This window comes from Papio anubis, chromosome 11 (assembly GCF_008728515.1).
Source record: "Papio anubis isolate 15944 chromosome 11, Panubis1.0, whole genome shotgun sequence".
In the NCBI taxonomy this organism is placed as follows: Eukaryota; Metazoa; Chordata; class Mammalia; order Primates; family Cercopithecidae; genus Papio; species Papio anubis.
The window spans coordinates 125,167,265-125,182,859 of NC_044986.1; the positions used below are offsets into that span (position 1 = coordinate 125,167,265).

Below are 15,595 nucleotides of genomic sequence, written 5' to 3' on the forward strand. Positions count from 1 at the left end.
TCTTCACTGCCACCCAACTTCCCTAAAGAAGCTGCTCTGAGCTGACACAGCACGTTTCATGCAAATAAATGTACTGCCCGGACTTGCAACTCCTCCTCAGATCAACATCATGCCCAATCCCAGTCTAACCCTCCTCTCTATGCCCATTACCTCATGTTTCCCAGTCTAACCTTCCTCTCCATGCTCATTACCTCACGTTTCCCATCTAACTCTCCCCTCTCCATGCCCATTACCTCACGTTTCCCATCTAACTCTCCTCTCTATCCCCATTACTCACGTTTCCCAGTCTAACTCTCCTCTCTCCATGCCTGTTACCTCACGTTTCCTGGTGTAACTCTCCTCTCTATCCCCATTATCTCACATTTCCCAGTCTAACTTTCTCCTCTCTATGCCCATTACCTCATGTTTCTAAGTCTAACTCTCCTCTCTATCCCCATTACTTCACATTTCCTAGTCTAACTCTCCCCTCTCTATGCTCATTACCTCATGTTTCCAAGTCTTTGTCAGTTCCTGGATGTGTCTGGTTCCACCCTCTTTTCGAGCCCTTTGGTTTGAATCTGAACACATCTAACTGCCACCAGTCTCCTTGCCCCCTTTCCAATCATCCCACAAACCGCCAACTTCGTAAGGTGTAAACTCCTTGTCTGCTTTAGTCTTCACACACGTATGAAGGTGAAAGTCAGCTATGTGGTCTGGGTCTGCTCAAAATGACTCTCAGTCTAACCCTCCCACCACATTTCTCTCTCACATAAAAACTCTGACCAAACCGCGTGACTCGCTGCATCACACACTGGAAGTACTCGTCACTGGGGCTCCTTCTTAAACAACTCCACCTGCGTGAAGCTGCCAGTCATCTCAACCTCGGTGTTCTATCCCTGGGTCAGCACAATCTGGCCCATAGGCGAAACCCAGGCAGCCGCCCACTTTTGTGAATAAAGTTGCTGGACACAGCCATGTCTACTCATCAGTGCACTGTCTGCTGCTTTTATGCTGCAAGAGCAGAACTCAGTACTGGCGACAGAGCCTGAATGTCCCACAAAGATGAAAATATTCACTGCTTATTCCTTTACAGAAAAAGCGCTAAGGACCTCTGGTCTACGGAAAGCCTACACACACCCTTCGAGATCATCACCAATGTCCCTGAGTTATCATGGGGATCTGTGGGGGTCTGACAATCTCATAGGAAAAGTCCTCAGTACTGTAAGGCTACCCTCCAAAAGCAACCAAGGAAGGCACGTTTTTAAAACTACTCTGAAATTATGGCAAATCCAAGCTACCACGGGTTAGGTAAATTACCCAGAAAGAAGTAAAACTGCTGACTCTGGCAACCTGCCGTGTCTCTGTGCTACCTTTCTCATTTCTCCGTATCAGATGCATACAATCTAAAGGAACACAACGGTAATCACAGGGCCTCGAGGAGCTCCATCTACAGGAACCACACGGGGAACAACAAACATGCCGATACTGTACAGAAAGGCTTCAAGAAGACCGTGAAGCCATCTTCATCTCACAATAAAACCAACTGCTTATCCACTACTATCTCTAGAAAGTACTGCTCAATGTATTTTCCTTTATCTATTTCTCATTTAATTCATAAAATGTCTACTAAAGATTAACTTTCATAAAAGCCATGGATTATTCTCCTATGATGAGAAAGGAATATTTATAGTTGTTTTAAGACCATCTATCATTTTGTTCAATAAAGAAAAAGATCAACATACCAGTGAGAGCCAACTGCTCTGAGGGATGAAATTTGATAGAATTTACTGCAAAATAAAAATATGATAAAAACAGGTTTAAAGTGACAAAAACATGTTATCAACATTTATTAGCTATAGCGTGTATTTCAAAGTCAACATTAAAAGAACTATGAGTTCAACATTAGATCCTCCACTCAGTTAAACTATACATAAATGTGTGAATTAGAACAGAGGCACAATAAAAACAACTAAGGTACGAACCACCAAATCACCCCAGTTTAGGACCCAGGAAAAGGATATTCATCATCTAGTTCTTTTTATAGACAAGGATGTCATTTTCAGCTAAAAATAAATCAGGATTTAAAAAAAGAAAACATAATTATGACAACAGGTGAAGACAAATTATAGTGTGGCAGACACCATTTGTTACACAAGCCCCACCCCACCCACCTTCCTTCCCAGCCTAAGGACCCCAATCTGTTCTGTGACTAGTAGAGACCCCAGGCCCCAGAAAGTATAACCTCTGCCAGCCTCAGAGAATGAATCAGGACTGGGTTACGCAGGTTATGATGTCCTCCCACTCTCCTTACAAAAGGGGTATTTGGCAGAGGTCTTTTTTTTTTTTTTTTTTTTGTGAGACAGAATCTCACTCTGGTGGCCTAGGCTGGAGTGCAGTGGTGCGATCTCAGCTCACTACAGCTTTCACCTTCGAGACTCAGGTGATCCTCCCACCTTAGCCTCCCAAGTAGCTGGGACCACAAGAATGTACCACCATACCTGACTAGTTTGGGGTTTCTTTGTATTTTTAGTAGAGACAGGGTCTTGCCATTTTTATTTTAGTATAGACAGGGTCTTTTGTGTTTTTAGTAGAAACAGAGTCTTGCCATGTTGTCCAGGCTGGTCTCAAACTCCTGCCCACCTCGGCCTCCAAAAGTGCTGGGATTACAGGTGTGAGCCACTGCGCCCGGCCAGAGGTCTGAGGAAACTATCATTTTCTTGAAAAAGGAGCGTGAGACCCTAGCACTTCACCTTCCCCCTTGCTCCTGTCTTGAATGTAGACAGAAGAGCTTGACATGTGGTCAGCAGGACCACAAGCACGCACATAAATGTCAGCACTGAACACAGAGCCCGGCTCCACAGGTCTGACCTCGTCTGGAGCCCACACTGCCCACCTGGGATCTTCCCGAAGCAAACGACAGGGATTGGGATGGGGTGAGCTACGTCAGTCGGCACCAGTCAGCAGAGCAAAGAGCTGACTCATGTCACTGTGGGGACACCAACCCTTATTTCCATCCCTTGTAAAGAAAATGCACGTCCCTAACATAGAACATACAGGAAATTTTACCAAATCTGAAAAGGTGATCTCCTTAACAAAATGTTGCTAGCTATACCATTAGAATTATATTTTTCTAAGTAACTAAATGAAAAATGCTAGAAGATAGCCTCATTATTAATATTAAAACACAGACAACTGTGGCAAAAGCCACTGGTGGAAACTGTGTACACTTACAAGCAATAAACTTAAGCACTCAATGCAGCTAAAACCAAATTATCACTAGAACCACTAATAAATAGTATTAACGCTTCCAATTTCGATGAGAAATTTTGGTAAGATCGATGATCAATTTTCACTTTATTATGTCTCTCCCAACCTTCAGCTCATCACAAATGAAGGTGGGCCACCGTGAGGAGTGGGTGGAAGACACCGCGCCACAGAAGGAGGCGGAGGGCAGGCACATGGTGACGGGAGCTGTGGAGGCAGCTTCTTCACAGCACTGCTCACACAGGCATAATAATGTGAAAACTGACCCCAGATCTTACAAAATCGGCACAGAATCATGTTGGGGTGAGGATGGAAACCACGCCTGGTGTAATGAGGTCCTCGAGAGAGCTCAATCACCCCCGGTCACCTTCCACAGTGGACGGTCAACAGGCGGGCTGGAGCAAGAAGGCCAGGGCAGCACTGTGAGCCATGATTTAAAGGCGTGGCAGCAGAACCCATGGGCACCTGACCCAATCCACAGCAGCCATGAGGGGAGCAGAAATGGGGATGCCAGTCACGGCTACCCTTCATCCAGTGTCTAAGACACTGGCTCTTTCCATCACGTGCACATTTAACTGTCATAAAATTTAAGCTGAAATCTAAAGAGAGAAGAACAAAGGGGACAACAGCCTCTACCACCAGCGTCACCTCTGCCTCTGAGAGGCGCAGACACAGCAAAACTGGGACCCTCACTGGTTTTTCCCTCCTGGGGGACAGAAGGGGGAGTCTGCCCCTGGGCATTTTGCTCAGAGGACCCAAGAGGAAAGAGGCAGAGTGTGATTCAGGGTCAAACCACCTCCTTGTAGAGTTGTACTGGTTCAACTCCCACCAGCCCCACCACTCCCTTTAGTTAGGTCAACTTAGAGATCAAAACATCCCAGGCCGGGCACAGTGGCTCACGCCTGTAATCCCAGCACTTTGGGAGACTGAGGCGGGCGGATCGCCTGAGGTTGGAAGTTCAAGGCCAGCCTGGCCAACACGGTGAAACCCCATCTCTACTAAAAATACAAAACTTAGCTGGGTGTAGTGGCACGTGCCTGTAGTCCCAGCTACTCGGGAGGCTGAAGCAGGAGAATCATTTGAACCCGGATGCGGAAGTTGCGGTGAGCTGAGATCCCACCACCGCACTCTAGCCTGGCGACAGAGCGAGACTCTGTCTCAAAAAATAAATTAAAAATAAATTTTAAAAAAATACAAAATTTAGCCAGGCATGGTGGCGGACACCTGTAATCCCAGCCACTCGGGAGGCTGAAGCAGGAGAATCGTTTCAACATGGGAGGCGGAGGTTGCAGTGAACGGAGATCGCACCACTGCACTCCAGCCTGGGTGACAGAGTGAGACTCCGTCTCAAAAAAAACAAAAAAATCCCCTAGTGGAAAAACACAAACATAAGTCCCCAGGAGGAAGAGGAGAGACACATGCAACACGACAGCGTGCCAGAAACACAGGCGTCTTCTCCCCTCTCTGACACCTGTCTAAATGCAGGAGGCATCCTGGAAGAAACAGGCACAGACCCACAAAGAAAGAACTAAAGAGACGATGAGCGAAGAAATAGACACCAAATATTGGAGGGCAGAAGAGCAGATGGTGACGGTGAGTGGGTGAACACAGGAAGGTCAAATTAACCTGCGTGAAGAATGGAAAGCCAACAAAAAAACAAGCCAGGCACAAGAACAGGAAGAGACTTCTTCCTGCTGGGACAAGGCAGCCTCTATGGATCCACTCAAACCCCTACTGGGATTAATTATAAAAGCTGCAGACAAACAGCAAAAAATAAACAAAAGGCTTTAAGTCATCATGGAAGCCCAGAGGCCCCAGAGGGAAGCACTGGAGGCCCCCCTACCTGACGCACTCCCTCAAGGCACAGAGACCAGCCGGAGCGACGGTGCAGTCCAGAGGTGAGGGGCTGCGACGGGAGCTGAGGCTGGATCCCTCGGGAGAGGCAGCCCAGGAGCAGGCCAGCTGCTCGCCTCCCCCAGGCACTGACAGCACCTAAACTGGGCATGAGGGTGGACACCAAGCAGAAAGCAGCCTCTGAGAGCTAACGCAGAGAGTACCAGCAGATGAAACTAAAGCTCAGGGCCTGTGAAGGCACATCCTTGAAGGACAACTCCCTTAGAACAAGGGAGAGCGAGAAGAACAGCACAGCCCCTAAAGCCTGAAACCCACCGGCCACCAACCCTTAAGTCAATCAAGGCTTGCCATCCACTCTATCTGCTGGCCAGGGGAGAATTAAATCCTCTCTAGAGAACAGAAATGACTATGCGTGTATGTACTCGCCTGTGTGTGGATGCAGGCATACCCCGTTTTATTACCCTTCACTTTATTGTGCTTTGTAGGTATTGGATTTTTTACAAATTGAGGGTTTGTGGCAACCCTGCGTTGAAGACCTAATTGCCACCATTTTCCCAACAGCATGTGTTCACGTCATGCCTCTGTGACACGTGTTGGTAATTCTTGCAATATTTCAAACTTTTTCATTTTTTTTTTAATTTATTTTTGCCAGCACCTTGACCTTGGATTTTTGCATAATTATTGTATCTGTTAATAGTGACCTGTGATCTCTGATGATACCATTGTCATTTTGGGGGGGGGCACAAACCACACCCACATAAGACCACAAACTTACTCAATAAATGTTGTGGGAGTTACGACTGCTCCACCAACCAGCCTTTCTCTCATCTCTCCCTCTGCTCAGGCCTCTCTACTCCCTGAGACAAAACAATACTAAAATTAGGCCAATTCATAACCCTACAATGGCCTCTAAGTATTCCAATGAAAGAAAGAGTTGCACATCGCTCCCTTTAAATCAAAAGCTATAAATGATTAAGCTTAGTGAGGAAGGCAAGTCAAAAGCTGAGACAGGCTGAAAGCTGGGCATCTTGCACCAGACAGCCAAGTTCTGAATGCAAAGGGAAAGTTCTTGAAGGAAAGTAAAAGCACTATTCCAGTGAACACACAAATGATAAGCACGCCGATACACTGGAAGTTGGAGTGGCTGGAATTGATTAAACCAGCCACAACATTCCCTTTTGCCGAAGCCTAATCCAGAGCAGGGCCCTGGCTCTCTTCAATTCCATGAGGGATGAGAGAGGTGATGGAGCTGCGGAAGAAAAGCTGGAAGCTGGCAGAGTTGTTTATGAGATTTAAGATGCCGTCTCCACAACATATAAGTACAAAGTGAAGCAGCAAGTGCTGACGGAGAAGCTGCAAGTTCTCCAGAAGATCCAGCTGAGCTCACTGGTGAAGATGGTTACTCTAACAACAGGTTTTGAATGCAAACAAACAGCCTTATATTGGAAGAATATGCCGTCTAGTACTTTCATAGCTAGAGAGGAGACATCCATGCCTTTGAAACTTCAAGGGACAGGCTGACTGTTGTTAGGGGCGAAAGTGGCTGGTGACTTTCAGCTGAAGTCAGTGCTCACTTGCCATTCCAAAAATCCTAGGGCCCTTAAGAATCATGCTACATCTCCTCTACCTGTCCTCCATAAATGGAACAACAAAGCATGGATGACAGCACATCTGATGACAGCATTGTTGACTGAGTATTTTAAGCCTACCAATGAGACCTACAACTTTCAAAATACAACTGGCTCATTGACAATGCACCTGCTCACCCAAGAGCTCTGATGGAGATGTACAAGATGAATGTTTTTTCATGCCTGCTAACACAACATCCATTCTGCAGCCCAGGGATCGAGGAGTCATTTCGACTTTCAAGTCTTAAGTTTTTAGCCTATGCATATATATTTAATTTTTTTAACATTTTTGAAGAGGAAATTTGAATGAGGAAAAAATACAGCGCTTGTTCCTGTAACAGCATTTTGCTCTACATTTGAGCACCGATCACACACACACCAGGCACTGCTAGAAAACTGTAGATGACACTGTGGCACCCCAGCCAGTCTGTGGGATGCCAGGGGAGGAAGACAGGTAAGAAGGCAGCACGGAGGAGGGCGTCAAACACGGGAAAGGTGCCAGCCTGTCTACATGCTAAGAGGAAAAGTCCAGGGCAAGAAAGAGAAGACACGGTGACAGCAGGAATGGCCGAAGGAGAGGAGGTCCTGTGAAAGGGGAGGGAGGGGTCTGTAGCTCATCAGGGCCCTGGGGGTGGGCAAAGAGGTGCGCAGAGCCACGGGCCCCACCCACACCTGTCCCTCTGTGCACACAGGTGATGCCACCTCTCAGCCTGGCAGTGTGGAGGGTGTGAGGGAGGGCGAGTGAGCAGGTGAAGAGGGCACTGCGGGGGAAGGAACCACATACCACGTGCGAGAGGAAACAGAAACGAAAGCTGGTCAGGAAACTGGTACACACACAGCTCTAAGTGAAAAGGCAGAAAAGAGCTACGTGGACAGCATTAACTACGTGGACAGCATTAACTACAGGCACGCAAGCACATTCATGGAGTATCCTTTATTGAATACATCCAAGTTATCACTACATCAAAAGTAAATCTCTAAAACAGATACTTTGTGATAAATAATGCACACATTTCAGTTACAAAATTTCCTACATATGGTTTATATACAACATTAAATAAAATGTAGACTAAGACGATACATACATTGTTTAGGGAGTTAAGCTTTTCCCTGTTATTAAGCCTGTACAAGCTCAAGACACAGAGTTATCCCAGTCTCTGAACAAACCACACTGTCCCTTGACAACCGAAACAGTAAAGCTTCCTACGAAGTAGCAGCGGGCTTTACCATGCATGATTTTAAAAACACACTGGAGGAGGCAATGGCCTCTGGCTAGGGCACTCCTTAGGCAGTGCTTACCTGAGCCCACGTGGCCTGCGTACTTGACTAGGCACTTCCCTGTCTCTATGCTCCACAGCAAAGCCGTGTGATCTGCAAGATGGAAATGAAGAAGTCGGAACTTAGGTATCATCAGTTTACAGTTTTTCAAATGAAAGAATAAGACAACTACTCTAAAAATGGGAAGTTACACTACCACTGATATCTCTTATACCTTTGATTCTATTACTCTGTAGACTTCAACTGATCAAAGAAAACATTTCCCAAATGGGAGAAGTTGTGACCTGTCTGAGGCCATGAAGTCAGCTAATGGACAACCAGAGACTCGATTTCCTACTTTACTATCAGGCTGGCTGCATCATGCTGGAAAATTACAGACAGAGGTCGTTTCCATCACAGTTTCATTATTTTATTAAAGTATTAAAATGTTCCAGAACATCCAGCGTTCAAATTCAAACAGCATCCAAATTCAGTTATGACTGTTGAGATAAGCATTTCTTCGGATCTTCGGGCCCTTCTCCCATAGTCATTACTTTTTTAAGTAGATTTAACGGAAAAATCTGAGAAATAAGCGCCAATTAGCCAAATGAAATTTCTGAAATATCAGAAAGGACCCTTCTATTCTTTTTTTAAACTATGATTTCCAAAGAATCCAAGGCACTCATCCACGAAAACAGTTTCAAAGAGAAGCAAGAACTTTCTTTGCTATCAAGTGGTTTATCACGTTCACTTCTGTCTCTAAAAAGCAGAGTCCAGTGAGTGATTAACGTCTCACAAGCTGGGACGGCATTTTCAATGAGCACCATTTTTAATATGAGCAATTTTTATCTGAAGGGGTATTATACCACCTTAGACAGCTTTCATAAAATATCTTTTTTTAGAGAAAACAAAGGGTCACTTTCCACACTCTGCCCCTGTGACTCTGCGGGCAAACTCCGGCTGGGGGAGGCCATCAGCCTCCACTGCTGGCTACGTGCCCATGTAGTGTTCACTTTCAGTGAGTACCACAGCACTGCCTCTCAGCTGTACTCCACTTGTGGAAAAAAAGTCAAATACATCTACAAATCAGAAACACACGTGGCTATGGATAAGAAAAAGAGGGCCAGGCCCGGTGGCTCATGCCTGTAATCCCAACACTTTGGGAGGCCAAGGCGGGCAGATCACAAGGTCACGAGATTGAGACCATCCTGGCTAACACGGTGAAACCCCACCTCTACTAAAAATACAAAAAAAAAAAAAAAAATTAGCCGGGCGTGGTGGCAGGCACCTGTAGTCCCAGCTACTCGGGAGGCTGAGGCAGGAGAATTGCTTGAACCCAGGAGGCAGCGGAGGTTGCAGTGAGCCGAGATCGCGCCACTGCACTCCAGCCTGGGTGACAGAGCAAGACTCCATCTCAAAAAAAAAAGAAAACGAATAATTGGAATACTGATTCCTCAACACATTTAAGTTAAATCAATTCCAAACAAGTATTTTTTCCTCAGATACTTGGTTCACTATGAGTTGCAACGCCCTACCCACGGGGACCTGGAAAAGACGGTGCAGAAGCACATCTATCCACGGGACCACAGAATGCAGGGTGCAGCCGGACACCCTCCCACGAGACCACGGAAAGCAGGGTGCAGCCGGACACCCACCCACAGGACCACGGAATGTAGGGTGCAGATGCACATCTATCCATGGGACCACAGAATGCAGGGTGCAGCCGGACACCCTCCCACGAGACCACGGAATGCAGGGTGCAGTCGGACACCCACCCACGGGACCACAGAATGCAGGACTGCAGGCCGCAGCACTAAGCATCACCAAGGGCTAATGTGTTGGTTCCACTGACTCCTCCAGGACACGTATGCATCTAGGGTTCCTCTGTCACAGAAAAGTGAACATCCGTCACTCAGGTACCAGGCACAGCCATGCTTCCGCAGACTGGCCAGGTCCATGTGCAACTCACCGGCCGACGCAGTCCCGAGCACCACTGGCTGTGTCCTGGCCACGCTGACATCCCAGATGCCGTCCCGGTGGCCGATGTATTCCTTCACGAGCTGGCAGGCAGCTCGCGATGTCGTGGTCTTAAAGCTGGAGACAATCTGAAACCGAGATGAGGAGTCTTATAAAACAATTTACTGAAGTAAATTTTTCTAAGTCAAGAAAGAGAAAATGAAAAAGACATCCTGGAAAATGCACAAATCACTGACTAAGACTGTTAAAGCATCAAGGAACACAGCGCAAGTGTGAGCTGAAACGCCCTGTGTGGAAAGGGTGGTGGGTTCAGCTCATATCACAGAGAACGCGTACAGCTCTCGCGGCAACCTGTGGAGGCTCCCCCACCTCAGTCTGACAGCCAGTCATGGAAGGTCTCACTGCAGAAGGGTAGATTCAGGTGTTTCAGGTCACTCTCCCCCAAACCCAAACCATCAGACAAAATTTCCAAATTCTTAAAAAAACAAATTGTTAGCTAGCCACTCAGACACGAAAAAGTCAGGAAGGACATCACAAACCCTTAACTGTAGCTAATGACACTGATCGCTGTACATGTTCACATTTCGCTGTTTTTGAGAATTTACACCAACCACATATTATCAAGTGGAAAAAAGCCCGTGGTGGGAAGGAATCAAAAGGTGACACTAACAGGTGTGCCGGTTTGTCCAAGACTCGGCGCTCGCTCAGAGCAGGCACCAGCTATGAGGATGTGGAGCAGCGTGGCCGTGGGCCCCTGGCCTTTCAGACATGCTCAGCCCAGCAGGAGACAACGCAAACACAGCACGGACCACAGTAAGGCATCGTGTCGAATGACGACACACACAGCAGACAGTTCTCGTGTCCTCTTGTCAGGAAAAATATGAAGTGAGTGAGGAAGAAACTAAAACAACACAACGATTTCTGCAGAGTTTGCTTTTTAAATTTTTCTTGGGTAAGAAAACAGCTGTCCAGCAGTCAAGTAAATCAGAATAATGTAGACTTTTCAGAATAAAACAAAAAAATTAAGTGAAAAACAAAAATCAGTGGCATTACACAACTTGCTTTAAACACTGATTTGGCACCGCCCTGAAAAACAGATCTAAATTCACTCTTCCTAAGCCATGAAAGCACAACCCACTGTCACATCGATTTGGGTCTGCACCCTCGAGTTATTCTCGCCGGATACAATGACACAAAAGGCTGAGGAAGAGGCCAACATTTTCAGCAGTAACAGAAAGAACTTCTACTGGAACTGGTCACAGGAATTGCAAAAGCACTTGTTCAACCTCAAACCCATCACTACCCTCTTTTCTTTCTGAACACTTATATCCTATTCAATCCCGCAAAATTATGCCTCCACCACATGGGAAATGCTTTTGCTTAGAGAATGTGTCATTCAGATGTTAAATAATATTATAACATTTTAGCAGGGAGTGAAATTAAAGGACATACACAACCTCCCACCATAATAAGCTGTGGTAAATTTCATTTTCCAAGTCTCTCACCATTTCTAACATAAATAACAGTATAATAGTAAATTTCACTTTCCACGTCTCTCACCATTTCTAACATTAATAACAGTATTGTAGTAAATTTCATTTTCCAAGTCTCTCACCATTTCTAACATAAATAACAGTATAATAGTAAATTTCATTTTCCATGTCTCTCACCATTTGTAACATTAATAACAGTATTGTAGTAAATTTCATTTTCCATGTCTCTCACCATTTCTAACAAAAATAACAATATTGTAGTAAATTTCATTTTCCAAGTCTCTCACCACTTCTAACATTAATAACAGTATTATAAGAAACAAACTATTAGAGCTACATTCTTCACCTGCTGCATTCCCAGGGTAAGAACAGAGTGGCTCCTTTCCGGAGGCTCTGACTGCACTGCTGCTGGAGCTGTGCAGGAGATCGTGTGCCGTTTTCAAATATTTTCTCATGTGCTGCTTCCAAAACGCCCACCACACTCTGACCATCTATTACCTTAACTCTTTTTCCTTAAAAATGCTGACTTAGTCGTCATTACCAAGAGACCCACCAAAACAGACTGAATTACTTAGAGGGAACGTTCAAAACAGAAAAGCAGCAGAATGAAGCAGCAAATTGATGCTCACGCCCGTCATCCCAGATCATTTTAACTAAGGCGCAATCTAAAGCACTGTTGTGAAAATGTCTGTAAATATTTTTGAGAAGATAAGTATCTTTCTTTGTGGAAAAAGCCCTTTCTGATTTTTATAAGTTTCTTTAAAGTGGGCTGCAGGTTAGACTGCCTCACTTCCCTCCCATGTAGGCATCAGAAATCTCATTAGCCACCAAGGAAGGGGGAAAAACCTCTTCTGCGTTCACGTAACACACTTTCATGTTCCTGATATCCCACCCAGCATGCTACTTGCTTTTCATGGCTCTGGGTCAGAAGGAGGGAAAGTAATAAATCTAGACTGTGTAGCCTTTCTCTTGTTGCATTCATGTTTAGCTTTGGTACCAAGAATCCACACTGTAGTACAAATCAGAATATATTGTTACCAAATTATTTCTTCAATCTTCAGATGTCTTATATTTTCATAGTTATTTTTTACAATGGGTACAGGCAGTGTGCAAAAACTACGAAGATCATTAGTAATATGCTTCTTATAAATTCAGATGAATTTCTAGTACTTAAAATGACTGGGCTTTAAATATCTCTAATACTTTTTTTTTTTTTTTTTTTTTTTGAGACAGAGTCTTGCTCTGTCGCCCAGGCTGGAGTGCAGTGGTGCGATCTCAGCTCACTGCAAGCTCCGCCTCCCGGGTTCACGCCCTTCACCTGCCTCAGCCTCCTGAGTAGCTGGGACTACAGGTGCCTGCCACCACATCTGGCTAATTTTTTTGTATTTTTAGTAGAGACGGGGTTTCACCATGTTAGCCAGGATGGTCTCGATCTCCTGACCTCATGATCCGCCCGCCTCGGCCTTCCAAAGTGCTGGGATTACAGGCTTGAGCCACCGTGCCCGGCCAATATCTCTAATACATTTTTTAAAGCAAAGCATTACTATACATATCCTTACCCTTGTCCAAATCTTGTTTTTTACTGCTCATGGTAAACGACAACTTTATATAATCATTTCTTCCTCTACTTCAGTAATAACAAGAAAGTTTTGGAATTCCAAGACCATACATTGTATACATACAACTCTACACACCAGAAAAAGCAACATAATCCAAGATAATGTAACAAGAAATTAAATGAGGAAGAACATAATTTCACACTTCATTATGAAGAAAAGGCTTCAAGTTGATTTATTAAAAAATTCAAAACTTGTAAGTATAAGCTAGATATTACATGGCCAAAAAAATAAATTAGCAACTTATATTCTAGATATTATCAAAGGAAAGTACAGTAGAAAATACCAGGAATTTCCGATTTTCTTTTGAATAACAAAGAATTACCAAAGACTATCACATGAGGACAAATGGCAGAAGGACTGAATTTGCTCTATTAATTGTAGTTAATCTTACTATAGATGTCATGCTAAATAACTTTAAACTCAAGGAAACAGACTGGAAAAATAAAAAGCTAATAAGAACTACTTACACCATCATAGCAGGATCACTGAAAATTTCAATTTATCTTTTGTATCCTTGAAATATGCCAAAATACAGACACATACAAAATTACCTCAAAATATCACTTGATAGTAGTAATTCATCATAGACAAATGAATTTCCAAACATTTAAACCTTTGCCACTTTAAGAAGGTCAGCATGAGATACTTTAAGAAAATACAAAACACCATGAACATCCCTATTTGTCTCAGAGACAGACCTTCACTTCCTGATCACACTTAGGAAACTGAGGAAAAGAACATAATGAACTAAAATGTAACTTTAGCTCAGAACATAATTTTCACTAATTTGTACCTATTTATTAGCTTCCTCCAAATTCAGATCCTTTATATTAAGCCAATTAACAACAGAAATTATATATTCCCTCTAAAGACAATATATTTACTAAAACATCATATATTAACCCCTGTGGGTACTAGGGTAAGCTACTGTGTAAATGCCTGCATACTGACATTCTTTTTTTTTTTTTTTTTTTTTGAGACAGAGTCTCACTCTGTTGTCCAGGCTAGAGTGTGGTGGTGTAATCTCAGCTCACTGCAACCTCCACCTCCCAGGCTTAAGCGATTCTCATGCCTCAGCCTCTCAAGTAGCTGGGATTGCAGGCACCCGCCACCATGTCCAGGTAATTTTTGTATTTTTAGTAGAGACAGGGTTTCGCCATGTTGGCCAAGCTGGTCTCAAACTCCTGACCTCAAGTGATCCGCCCGCCTCAGCCTCCCAAAGTACTGGGATTACAGGCATGAGCCACCATGCCCAGTCAAGACATTCCTTTAAAAAACTAAATTTCCCTTAAAACCATTTATGTTTTTCTACTATGCCTTTCTAATTGGAAAATATGCGACTTAAAGTAAGTATTTGCACACCTTAACCACCACATGATGGCTCGAGAGCCAGTGGCCTGCATACCTTGCTGGTGGAAGCCTTGTAAGTGGTCTTCAGTTTCTGGGAGAGCTGGCTGGTGCTGTGACTGGCTGCAGGGACAGAGAGTGACAATCAAACACAATCACACAATCAAAGACTCACAGCCTTGCAAATGGGTCTTGTGTCTTGCACAGGAAGAAAGGGGGCCCAGAAGCACTCGTCTGACCCTAGTGACACAGAGCCATGGCGGAACAGGAACAAGAACCGAGCTCCTTATTCTCTTAGACCCACACCTGAATTAGATAGTTCAAGGTTTGCTGACAGCAAAACGCAAACCAGCCAGCGTCCTTCACTAAATTCCAAATGTCCTACATACATAATCTGCAGGACAAGACTTTCACGGGAATTCACCTCACCTTTTGTTTTGAGTTGGCCCTTACTCAGCTCTGCTCCATCAATCGCTTGTCCTTCAGCAGCTAAACGTTCATTAAGAGTGTCGATTTCTCTACGTACTGGGAAGAAAAAAGTTTTCAAAAATGTAAAATATGTTTTTATGTTTAAGTGTACTCACCAATTCCAAAACTTGCACACAGAAAAAATGTTATATATTAGTGTTATATAAACAAAGACGTGAATAATATTCTAATAAGCAAGATCACAATTGATAGAGTTCTCAAAAAACTAAAGAAATCATTCGAGATACCATTCCAAAAATAAAAGCTCATACACTTGCTACACTGTGGAAGACACTGCTATCAGGGTCTCAAAGATAGCACCTGCATTTCAACAGTTTCCACAGTGCTTGATTCTGCACAGTTAAAAACATTATTCTGAGCTGGACACAGTAGCTCATGCCTGTAATCCCAACAATTTTGGAGGCCGAGGCAGGCAGATCACTTGAGGTCAGGAGTTCAAGACCAGCCTGGCCAACATGGCAAAACCCCTTCTCTACTAAAAATACAAAAATTAGCCAGGCGTGGTGGTGGGTGCCCACAGGACTAACCACCAAAAGAACCAAAAGCAAAAACACGCAGAAAATGTCTTCCTTTGAAGAGTGTGATGGGCTTGAGGGGTAATGGTAGATTTCTTTTTACACTGTTTGATAAATTTTTAAGCATATATGGGCATTACTTCCAAAATAAAAAAAGAAAGAAAAATTAAAGC

The 15,595-nt window shown here is 44.2% G+C and overlaps 1 protein-coding gene across 8 annotated transcripts in view; it reads right to left on the bottom strand.

Annotated features, from left to right (window-relative positions):
- WDR37 (WD repeat domain 37) overlaps nt 1–15,595 on the bottom strand; it is a 74,700-nt gene that overhangs the window by 35,566 nt on the left and 23,539 nt on the right. For all 8 annotated transcript variants that reach the window (XM_009213877.2, XM_009213876.4, XM_021942997.2 and 5 more), the window contains 5 exons: nt 14,848–14,943; nt 14,477–14,541; nt 9,952–10,087; nt 8,025–8,096; nt 1,722–1,766 (listed from right to left, as the gene is read on the bottom strand). In XM_009213877.2, the coding sequence (XP_009212141.1) occupies nt 1,722–1,766; nt 8,025–8,096; nt 9,952–10,087; nt 14,477–14,541; nt 14,848–14,943 (414 nt within the window). The remainder of the gene's footprint in view (nt 1–1,721; nt 1,767–8,024; nt 8,097–9,951; nt 10,088–14,476; nt 14,542–14,847; nt 14,944–15,595) is intronic.